General features: G+C 40.7%; 1 protein-coding gene across 2 annotated transcripts in view; it reads left to right on the top strand.

Moving 5' to 3' along the window:
- The window catches only part of MED13L (mediator complex subunit 13L), a 185,967-nt gene that overhangs the window by 78,814 nt on the left and 94,709 nt on the right, over positions 1 to 12,444 (top strand). For both annotated transcript variants that reach the window (XM_080628961.1, XM_080628960.1), the window contains exon 3: positions 10,610 to 10,694. In XM_080628961.1, coding sequence (XP_080485087.1) covers positions 10,610 to 10,694 — 85 coding nt within the window. The remainder of the gene's footprint in view (positions 1 to 10,609; positions 10,695 to 12,444) is intronic.

The following is a 12,444-nucleotide window of genomic DNA, read 5'->3' as shown; positions in this document are numbered from 1 at the left end:
TCCTTGGAACTCAAAACCCAGAGACGTTTCTCAAAAGCTGTTATTTCACTTCTGTGTCACTTTAAATAGTGGTAAACTCCAGGATTTGCTTGTAGAAGAGCACAGAGTATTCTCATGTGCTACATGGGGAGCACTGAAATCCAGTAAAGAACAAACAAAATGGGACAACTGTGGGTGTCTTGTCTCTGAAGTCTTTTCTAGGCTTGTATTTTGTGTCTGTGGCTTTGAAAGTCTCCTTTTATCTAAGAAAGACATGTATATGAGGGAAATGGGTTACACTGTCACTTGTTAAAAGGACTTCTTTAAGGCTGTTCTTTATACCTACATTTAAGATGTATTTTGAATTCTTTTCCCACAACCTAGTAGCAGAACTGGGCTGGAAGCTTCCCTGTTGTTTTGAGAACACAGAACTTCGTTTGCAGATCTGACCATACACATTTTTGCAGTGATATTCATTACTGCTGAAGCCTGACCCTCTGCTTCGAAGGCGTGTATAAGCATTATATAAGCATTATAAGCTGAAATCTATTGCTTACTCAAAAAAACCTGCCAGCAGTGTTACATTGGGTTCTGCCTATCGCTGCTGCTTTCTATTTGAAATTGGGTGATTGGTGGGTGGGGTTTGAAATGGCTTCAGCTTGGGTTTCAGCAAGTTTTTGAGTAAAGGAATTGCAGAGTCAGTTTTGTAGGTCACTTCTGTGTAAAATACTACAATGAATTCCAGTGGGGAAGCAGGAACACAAGCAGTAAAGGAAGCTTTAAAACAATATTTTCAAGTGATGGATAAACTGGAAGCAAATGCTAGCTCAAGTCTCTTTCTAGTTTTCAAAAAGAAGCCATGAAAAGAACTTTCCTAATATGTTCCACGTAGAATGGAATTAGTTCACACCTACAACCTTCAGCTGCTACGTGCTTGTGGTACATGATGTGTGTTTAAAATGGGAGGCTGCTGTAAAAGTATGTCCTGTATTCCTTAGTTAAATCACAATCTTGTGTTCTCGCAATATGGGATTACAAGTGAGTTAAGGAAAGGAAGGCTTTCCACTGAAAATTGGTATTTGTATGACTATGAGGTTGGGAAAAATAAATAAAGGAAAAGAAGAAAATAGAAGTCTGGGGGCTGTGAGTAATGACGCGGAACCAGGAGGAAGTGTGAACTGAGAGCAAATAGCACGACTCTGAATTTGTACACACTAGAGTAAACTCCAGCTTTAGCAATGGAAAACCAAATATTTATTTGGCCAAATAAGCCTGGCATTGAGATTGAAATATTGTGGGGTTTTGTTCAACACAGTACAGCCTAACTGGTGGAAGGAAGATTCATGGAGAGACCAGGCAGCGTGACACAGTATCACAGTATCACAGCACCACAGCACCTTTGAGTTTCCCTATAAACGTGCCTTTGGATAGGATGGAGATCTTGTCTGTCTTACATTTCTAATCTGAACAGATCAATTAAAAACAGTGCCAGCCTGCAAGCACATCGGAAAGCAGCAAATAAGAATGCAAGAAGCTGGCTTTCTCCACGATGATTATATTTTTCCTGTCTGTTACTGTGCTCATTGTGTAACCGAATGCATTAACCTCCACGAAATGTAAGAAATGAAAGGCAGCAAGAAGCAGTTCCATTGTTACCACTCCAGGCATGTCTAATGAATCGTGTTTCCATGTTCTCTTGGTCACGCTGCGCAGTGCCTGTAGCCAGCGCTGAGCCTCCTGAAAATGCTCCCTAAGAAGCTTGCAGGAGCACGTTGGTGCTGGCTGTGGGGCAGGCAGGGAGCTGCCAGGCATCCCGCTCTCTCCCTGCAGCCACAGGGGTGATGGCTCAGCAGCGCTGGTGAGTGGAAGGTTTCTCAGGGTCTTCCTCCTCAGAACTGCAGTGTGAAATGGAATCATCTGTCTTGAGCTGTGCAGTTGTTTCTAAGGCAAACCTGTGTTTGAGAAGAGGGAAGAAAGCATTGCAGTACCGCTTTCCAAATGATGCATCTGTATTTCAAGGATGACGTCTTGCATACCTTAAAAATGAGAAAAGACTTTTGGTTCCTTTCGCTTTCCAAGTATGGATTAATATGAACTGCATTTTTCCTAAGAACAAGCCTTCTTATGCGGGTAATGGCTGAACTTGCTCTAATATCTCTTTAGAGACTCGCTGCCCTTGTACATTCTGTAACTGCCGACAGAGCTCCTTGGCTGTACGGGGTGGGGAAGTATGCTCACCATGCTATTGCTGAAAAACAGCATTCCTGTTTAGAGAAGAAAGATGAAAGTCCACATTCTCATTGTGTTATCAGTGCAGAGAGGAAGATCTTACTGATGCAGATATAATCCCGTAGTTCTATTTTATCTGAACCTAGGAAGATCAAAAGGCAGAAGCAAGGTGGGGGGTTGTGTGGAAGGAGGGTTGCACTGGATGAAAGTGCTATGTAGTCAGTGAAAATGAGAGGAAATGGAGAGAACTGGGAGATTTGGAAGGGGAAATAAGGGAGCAAATCAAGTTTGCAGAGTAGAAGCTGCTTCCTGGGATTAGGAAAGCACAGGAATACTTAAGAAGAACTTCACTTCCTCTATTATTTTGGGGTTACTGTATGTTCTTCTGAGAAACTATTTTTTGATGCCCTTAACACCAAAGAGTTGAAGAAGGAAATGAAACTGAAAGTGGAAAGTTCAGACATGTGGAAGGGAACACTAGAAACTCCCAGGAGTAAACGTAAGCAAGTACTTCTTTACTGCATGTCATCCTTAGCCCTGAAGGAGCCACTTCAGATCCTCTGAAGATGGGGGAGGTCTTCCAAACTCATAGTCTATTTCCATTATGGTCAGGTTAGTGCTTTTCATTTATATGTAGTATCCTCTGCAAAGAAGTATCAAGTAGCTTGGGACTAAAACTGCTGAACACAAACAGCCAGTGGGACAAATGGCACAGTGTAAATCAGGGATTTGAGGGAATTTTCTGGCACATGAGAGCAGGTTTTGCACTGCAACCAACTTCCCGCTTTACTATAGGAAACAGTGGAAACCGCATAAAAATTTTGCCATATTTATGTTCATTTTCCTGTTTCTTGGGACAGAGCTGGTGATTGTGGAAAGCATTCAAAGCAAAAACCACACACCAAACTTAACTGTTTGGTTTGGAATCTCGTATCTCTGAAGCGAGCTGCTCAGCTCTGGCATAGCTGGTGCTGCATTCCTACATTGAAAGCAGACTCGAGCTACAATTACCCAGCAATGTTTGTACTGATTTCGTAGATATAATTTTGGTTTTGGAGAAGTTAGATATTACCCTGGACTTTTGAAATAGTTTGAAGAGAACTTCTAAAACAGCAGAAGTGGTCACATACTTCGTGTGACCAGTTTGTTCTGGTGCCCTTTGAAACCTTGTGGAGTTAACCATGTACTGAGATAATCCTAGAACTGGAATGGTTTGGGTTGGAAGCGACCTTAAAGCTCCTCCAGTCCCAACCCCTGCCACAGGCAGGGACCCCTTCCACTGGAGCAGCTTGCTCCAAGCCCCTGTGTCCAACCTGGCCTTGAGCACTGCCAGGGATGGGGCAGCCACAGCTTCTCTGGGCACCCTGTGCCAGTGCCTCAGCACCCTCACAGGGAAGAGCTTCTGCCTAAGAGCTCATCTCAGTCTCCCCTCTGGCAGGTTAAAGCCATTCCCACTTGTTCTTTCCCACAGGCCAGATTGGTGCTGTGGTGTTAGAGGGGGAAGGCAAAAGCCATTGTGCGGGTATGAAAGGAATATGAGGGTATGGGCCAGGAAGAGGGATGAAATTATAACATTTAATGTCTATTCTATGAAAACAATTTTGTACCTTACCGGGAGTGAGGAAGCGATGAAAGTAATACTTTAAGTAGTGTGAGAATAATCTTAAGTGCAGATAGTTACCTACCATCTGTTTTTCAATAAATAGCTATTATGCTAATTTGTTTCAATGCACAGAATTAAAGCCTGTAGTATTCCTGTGATACCCAACAGCTGCTGCTTTTGAAGGTTTTATTTATCTTTCTCAAGTGCTGCAATTTTAGTTTCATAGTCAACTCTGCTCCAAAGTGTCAGGTTTTGTATAGGAAATGGTGCTCTGTTGAACTGCAAACTTGGGTTGTGTCTGAACAGCAATCTTAGCAATAGTCCTCATCAATAGTCTGATTTCCCTGGAAGCCTGGTGCTGTTAGGGATACCTTGGAAGGATGTTGATTGTAAATGCTTGTAATCTCTGATTGCAAATAAATGAACATGAATGGATCAAATGGTGAACATTTCTTCTCTATCAGTTCTCTCTTGGCTGATGAGTTGACTTGGGAGAGGGAGAACCAAGATGAATTCTCAATACTGTAAGAGTAAGAAGTCCAATTTCCCTACAATCATAACCAGTGCAAGGAAATTAGATCTCTAAGTGGGTTGAATCTGATTTAGTAATAAGTCAATTTAATCACTAATGACTTCAAACACAGATTTTACAAGGTGATCAATGGCATTGTAACAATGATTGATCAGGAGCATTGAGTTTAATTGGATTTTTATGGCTATAATATAGTTTTTCAGAATTAATGTACCATTGCGTTGCTTTGTTACTCTTTTAACTCAATTTTTTAGAAGAAATGATGCTTCAAAATGCTAGTTGGCCTTTGAAATATTGTTTTTAGGGCACATTAATAAAAATTAAACTGAGAAGTTAAATGCTTGCTTTTAGTAATTGTATTGCTGATTTTGGCTGTGTGTTTTTCAAAACTGGATCTGTGCGGGGAGAACCCCCCCCCCCATTGTTCATGTTTCACGGTAACGAGGAGAAACAATATCAAAGAGTAAGAAGGAGCATCTACTGCTCTGAATATGAATCCTGAGTAGCCGCGTACCTCCCCTTCCTCAGCAGTTTGACACAGTAATCTGCCCTCGAAGTAATCTCTGTGTCCCATGTGTCCTGCTTTAATCTGTCGGTATTTCTGCAGTGTGCAGCAAGAAATTGATTTTCAGTAATTTTAATGGCTGAATAACTGGTCCTGTCCCAGAGTGTTTTTTCGTATTTGCAGTGGCCGATGTGGTAACTGAAGTCAGTGTTCTGGATAATAGGTTTCATTAGTTTTGATGCCTGAGGTAAAAAAACAGTAGGTGGGAATAAAGGCTTGGTTTTGATGTCTAGACGTTCATTTCAGCTGTTGCTGCAATATGATACATTAAAAGGAAATATGTAACATAGCTCTGAGGAAATATGTATTCTTTGAAACTAATTCTACTTTTAAACTGCAGAAGGCGGCGTGACCTGAATTATTAACATGGTTGTGGCTGCGCTTCTTAAAGGTACCACTCTCTCTGCAGTGCCAGCACAGTCTCAACTTGCCTTCTCTCCTTCCTCCCTACGTTTCTTTTAAGTAAAGTATGTCAGTTTGGTCACTGAAGCAGAACAGAGATCTTATTATCTTTCCAGTATCTCTGCTGGGAGACCTAAAATTATTGAAGTATTTGCTTTGATATTTGGCTGTGACTTCTCTCCTTGAAATTTTTATAATGGTTCTTTTTTATTGGAGAACATGGCTGGCTTCATAAAAATTGTTGGACACTTTGAAGACCTTAATATCTCTGACTTGAAGATAAAACCAGACCCCAAGCCAACTAAGCTGCTCATTAAGGGTGTTTAAATTATAAATGTCCAGAGCAAGGCTCAATTATTGTAGTTACCTTCCATTCTTTTAACATCTGCTCTGCAAAAATAAACTTAAAAATGAGCACAAATGGTCTATTTCTTTTTTTGAACCTGTGAAAGCTGAATGTTAACAAACATTTAAAACCTTGATCTGTGAAGGGTAAGGATGATTCCCATTCTGTATGGAGACTAGCAGCGAGATTTAGCACCGCAGTTGTAATCCAGGACAAGAAGCGTCAAATACACCTTTTCTGTTTTGGGGTTTTATTTCTGCCAACAGTATCTTGGCAATGAGACAATGAAAAGTATTTCCTTGGTGGATGGTTTGTTTGAGAGTGAAGCACGCTGCATTGTATTCTGCACGTGCTCTGGCCAAAAGGCTTTTTACCTTATTCCTGTACACACTTGCACGTTGGACGATGGTAGCAGGTACTCAGCTGTAGCAGCAGCTGTTATTTGGAATACGCAATGCCCTGTCGGCCTACACTTATTGCCATTGGATCTGTTAAAGTATTGCGTTGGTGTTTTATTAGCTTTCCATGAAGATTTTAAGGACTCTTTGTAGTTTCACTTTTTCAATTCTTACACATTGAAACAATGATGCCTCTTCAGATAAATAAATAGAATATTCCTGTACAAAGCTCAAATAGTTTTTCTTTAAGGATGAGTATCTTTTTCCCCTCTTGAAAGATACTGAAAAATTTCACAATTCCTTTTGGATCCATATGCTGCTTTTAGTGCTCTTTATCTGCAGTGGATTTAAAGAGCATATAATGGAATGATAAAGTAATGATAAACAAGTTAGAGTGTCTCAAGTGAGCAGTTTATAGAATTACAGTTAATGGCAGAGATGGTGTGACCTTATCTTCTTGGTTTTCTCCAAGAATCCAGATTCTCAAACACAGGGTATTATCAGACTTCGCGGTTTGTTTTGAGAGGTTGATTTCATTGGAAAAGAAAACAAACAACAAAACCCAAAACATACAACAACAAAACACACATAGTATTTGCTTGGCTTGGTGTAGTGGTAAAGTTATCTATTTGCAGGACATATAGTGAGAATCATAGAATCATAGAATAGTTAGGGTTGGAAAGGACCTTAAGATCATCCAGTTCCAACCCCCCTGCCATGGGCAGGGACACCCCACACTAAACCATGCCACCCAAGGCCTCATCCAACCTGGCCTTGAACACCACCAGGGATGGAGCATTCACAGCCTCCCTGGGCAACCCATTCCAGTGCCTCACCACCCTCTCAGTAAAGAATTTCTTCCTTAGATCCAATCTAAACTTCCCCTGTTTCAGTTTGAACCCGTTACCCCTTGTCCTGTCACTACAGGCCCCGATGAAGAGTCCATCCCCAGCATCCTTGTAGGCCCCCTTCAGATACTGGAAGCTGCTCTGAGGTCTCCACGCAGCCTTCTCTTCTCCAGGCTGAACAGCCCCAACTTTCTCAGCCTCTCTTCATACGGGAGGTGCTCCAGTCCCCTGATCATCCTCGTGGCCTCCTCTGGACTTGCTCCAACAGTTCCATGTCCTTTTTATGTTGAGGACACCAGAACTGCACACAATGCTCCAAGTGAGTTCTCAGGAGAGCAGAGTAGAGAGGCAGGATCACCTGCTTCGACCTGATGGTCACTCTCCTTTTGATGCAGCCCAGGATATGGTTGGAGGATGAACTGCCTGTTTTACAAGTAAATAAATGCCACTCACAGTTGTTATCCTTGACTACTCTGGCGTGTTCACCTGCTTAGGAAAGGTACCATATATAGAGAAATATATATATATATATATATTTATATACACACTCAGAGAGATAGAGATAAAGCTATCTGTCGACATAAATCTGTCACGGTAGAGGATCAGTGGATCTCGCAGGTCACATTGAGTGAGAAGGAGCTTGGACTCCTGGAGATCATCCAGTCTGACACTATTCAGCATGGGATTGTGCAAACAATAGTTCAGATCAGTGATGGCTTTGTCAACCCAGGTCATAGGAAGCAGTGACCCATGGTTTTGTCCCATCTGCCTTGCTGCCTCTCCACAACTCCTGTCCTCCTCTCTTACTTCATGGAGGAAAAAGTAGTTACCTGCTCTGTCGTACTCTTTCTCTTACTAAAATTCAATCTTCATTCTTCCCTTACAAGTTCTATTTTTTGAAGATGGATTTAACAGCTGTTGTGTAGTGTCCGATTTGTTTGCTCTAAAGAGGGATATTTCAACTAGAGTAACAGAAAACAACTTCAGGACAGGATATAAGTGCTTGGCGTAGGAATGTTTCTGAACCTCTGCAGCACCTGCTTTCTGTTAGCTCTGCACCTGAAAATGCTGTCGGGCAGCACTGAGAGGCTGATGAAGGCTTGAGTTGAAAGCCTTGAGCATCACAAATCATTATACAGACAGAGACTGACAATTATTTACTGACTTATGTAAAGAATTTAACATATTCTTTGAAATGCAGCATCTAATTACACTGTCACAGTGCAGGAAGTTTGGCAAATCTCCGGGATAGTCTCATCCCTAGTGTTTTGCCAAGTTTAGTTACTGGTAACGAGTTGAAATTGTAACTTGCTCCAGTTATTTAAGTTGTTTTCTTTTGGAGACTGGGTCAGGAAGCCAAAGAGCAGAGAGGAAGTGAAATGCTGCAGTTCTTATGCCCATTTTTGCTGCAACAGCCATTTCAAAACACCCTTTCAAATAGTACATTTTGAGTAGGATCAAGAAGTATTATAGGCAAATACAGTAAGAATAGTGCATTAATAAATCTGGGAATCAAAGATATTATTACACGAAAATGGTTATGAAGATATTTTGTGATATCCTTAAGAGTTAAATTAATGTGTAATTTATGAATGCAGAGTAAGAAGAAACCAATTTGGAAAATTAGAATATTTGAGGGATGATACCACTTGAGACTGTCCTTTTCCCTGTCCCACTCAACTACTACTCCTCAACCAGCCTGCGCTTATTAGCACACTTGACCCTAGAGACATACCTATGAGGACTTGCACTGTGAGGTTAACTTTGCTTTTTCCTGCTTTTCCTAGGCTTTGGGACACAGTCGCTTGCATAGTCACCAGAGCGCAGGATAACTGTGTGTTGGGAAGGGTGCTGCCTCTTTCCATTCCCTCATTTTCAGCCCGTTCTACTGGGATCCATTGACCAGTCCTGGGGACAGGGGTCTCAGTTTGTGTGAGAATCATAGGATGGTACATCCCAAAGAGGAGCTGTGCCAGTCTCAGCTGGCAGGGCGAAAGGATAGATTGTTTCAGTGCCTAAAGTATGTGGTCCCATTAGCTTGCTGTGCATAACTTGGGAGCAGGTAGTGAGTTACGATTGAGAACATCAGAACTGGCAGTGAGAAGCTGCCTGTAAAATCGTGAAATAGATTCTTGCCTCTCCCGTTTTGCATGAAGTTCCTAATGCAGGGGTAGTATGGGCTCCTGGCATGGATGCTCTGATGGGATTAGAGTGAAACTCAAGAAGAGCTCAGTGCAGTGTAATAGTCAATTTCTTTTGACTTCTACCGATTGTGTCAGCTTTGTGACTGTCTAAAACATTGTCATTTTATTTGCATCAGGGTGAACTCAAGTGTGATCTCTCATACTGTAACATAGAACTGTTTACACATCTGAGAATTGTGGAGTGTTGAAGTGCAAGACTGTAGCAGTCTTACAGCTTACAGGCTTCAGCTGAACTATATAGGATTTGTACGTTAACACTTCTAAAAATGCATGGAGATTCTGAAGTTTCTTAGGAATACTGTTTTAAAGATGCAATTTCAGGCCATGTGAGGTTCTATCTAGCAAGCAGCTATGGCACATTGCTCAGTGTCAATAAGGTTTTGCAAGCATTAAAGGGCCTTTAATGGTTTTACAGGGAGAGTTATTTGGCTCATGCTAGTGCCCCAAAGCACAAGTCTGCCTTTTCAGTCTTCTGAGAAGGCAACTGTGCTATTTGATAAGGTGATTTAGGTACCGAAGCCCTGGCTTTTTCATTCTTTAAAGGAGAGAGACTCCATTACCAGTATTAGCATATCACAACAGTGCTCGTTCATAAAATGTGCCTCTTCTTGTTTGAGGTTCTGTGACTTGCGATTACTGGGAGAAGCAGCAGAATGATGAACAATGCTGGGGTTTGAGGCTTTGAAGCTGCCGTTGAAGACTGCTGGCAGTAATAGTATTTTTCATCTAGCAGAAACCCCTTAGAAGCTTTACTTTAAACTTGATTGTAGAGTAAACTATACTTAGATAATAATCTCTGCATGATAGACATGCTGTTGGAAGGTTTCATCCTTTAAATCGGCCAAGGAGGGGTGTTAAGTATTCAGTTCTTAACATGCTGTAGAATTTCATGTTTGCATTTCTAAAGATCTGCAGAGTATTCCTGTAAAGTTGAAATGACAGAACTCAATTAACGAATTCTTACTCCATGACAAAGTTGTTTAATCATCTGGTTTTACTCTGCAGCTGAGATTGCATCTTCTGGCTGCATAAGATTTAGGATCTGGTACAGGCGTGCCAAAAATAGTTTTTACTCTTGGTAATTTTAGCATCCAGAAGCAATGGAGTGAGGACAGCAGAGGTTCAGTATAGTTGCTTAACACTGTTTAAATTATGCAAATTGATCTTACACCTTTAATGATTCACTTTGTTTCTTGATTGTCTGCATCTGGGGGTAAGTTTTAAAGGCTCTCTCATCTGTCCTGGCAAAGAATGATCATGAATTCCTCACCCCCTTACTTTAATATGGAATGCTACAAGCAAATGTGTTTGGGTTTATGCTTTTGTGTTTTCTTGTTTGGTGTCTTCAGCAAGTCAAGACCAAATCTACTTTGGCAATAGGTAATGGTTGAAACTGTTTCATGAAACATGCTGCTGTTGAAAACTAAAGCTGTTGGAGTTGTGTTTTATACAACTGTTTGTGTTTGCCTATTCTGAGCATGTTGACATTTTATGTTTTTGTAGTGGTGGAAGAAGGACTGTGGGAGAATGGACTTTCCTATGAGTGTAGGACCCTGCTCTTCAAAGCAATTCATAATCTTCTGGAAAGGTAAGAAAAACTCCATTGCACTCAAATCTTTCATTTTGGTGTTTAAAATACTGTGGGATACCTACACAGCATTTATATTTTACTGATTTTAAACCACGTTTTTTAAGAGGTAGAACTTCAGGGCAAGAGAAGCAGGATAGGGATGGATCCCTTAAGTTGCCGACTTTGATGATGGATCATAAAATGTGGTGCAGACTAATTCAGTGCTAATACAATGAATAATGTCAGTGTATATTTCTGGTGCATTCTTGCTCAGGAGCTGTTTCAGCAACAAACGAAAGTGTTCACCTCCTTGAGGTGCTTATAGAGAATATGCTTCCAGAGAGTGATTGTATCTGACCTCCAACCCCTTTGATGAGGTTAAATGGTATCTTAACTGATAACATTAAAAGCTTTAGTTACAGGCATGTTACAATTGTAACTAAATTTGTGTACAATATTCAAGCAAAATGTAACAGCTCCTGATTCTGACAGGCCTTATGTATGCTGGAATAACTTGCCTTTGTCTTGATCGTACATATACATGTATGTATATATGACTTGAATGCAGAGTTATTATGTGATTAGTTAATACACTTCCAACTTAGTCCCGCTATCAGCTGTTCATCTTACTGAAGATTATCTTGTCCTTAGGCTGTCAGTGTATTACACTGTGTCTTCCACTATTGCATTTTATTCCTTCTCTCTTACTTCAGATCATCATCACCTGCATGTATTATATTTCAGGTTTATTAGGCTATTCCCACTTTTTCTGCATATATAACAACAATAATAACAGCAACAAAATACAGTGCGCCTCACCTGTACCTCTGTGGTACATTCATTTTACAACATGTAGCATCGAATATTGTCTCTTTCAGAAAATAAACTAATTGTAAATCGTTTTATCTTGTCTCAGTATTGCATTTGCTTTGCTGGAGATTTACTAATAATCATGTTTGCATTGTGCTCCTGGGGTGGTGTTTCCATGAGTGTTACAACTGTCCCCCTGACTGTTAGTTACCTATCTGTATCTGCCAGCAAGTGATGTGCACAGGTACAAGGAGTAGTTATTTCCTATTTCCTGTCTCTTCTGTCTTTTTAGGGGATTTTTCACATAAGTAATAGACTATTTAGAGCAGATAACACTATTAAAAATGAAATTCCACATCTAGAATGTACACTGGTTGTGTTGAAGCAGTATAAAAGGGAAAAGTGATTTTATACGTGTTTATCAATGCGTGCTACCCAGCCAGCTGACTTGAAGCGTGACTCCTACAGTGGATGTTTCAATTCACTGGAACTCTTTAAGCTTGTGAAACAAACTTGTAATTATTATTTTATCTGAATAACTCAATTGAAAACAGTAGCCGGGGTCAGCAGAATGGGTCTGGCCTGCTGTGACTGACAAGACTTCAGAGCTCTTCCTTTCAGCCATAGTCTTTGACTGTCAAGATGACCGGTGGAGATCAAGTTGACTCAGGATGGTGGTTTGTCAAGTATCTCCAATTAGCAACCTCATTGTTACATAGCATCAGCTGGGTTAGGAGAGACTTCTAAGATCAAGTCCAATCTTCTCCCCGGGGCTGCCAAGTCCACCGCTAAACCAGAGTATTATAGCTGAGTTTATTTTAAGTTATTCGCTCTCTTCTTTATTTATTTATTGTTTGCCATAGCAAATCTTGAAAAGAGAACTTAACACTGTTAGAAACCCATTTTATCCTCTGTTTTACGTAAAGCTTCATCAATAAAGAAGTCTCGAATTTCTTTT

This window comes from Psittacula echo, assembly GCF_963264785.1.
Source record: "Psittacula echo genome assembly, chromosome: 13".
In the NCBI taxonomy this organism is placed as follows: Eukaryota; Metazoa; Chordata; class Aves; order Psittaciformes; family Psittacidae; genus Psittacula; species Psittacula echo.
Note: the sequence above shows the minus strand (reverse complement) of the source record. Positions and strands in the feature narration are given on the sequence as shown.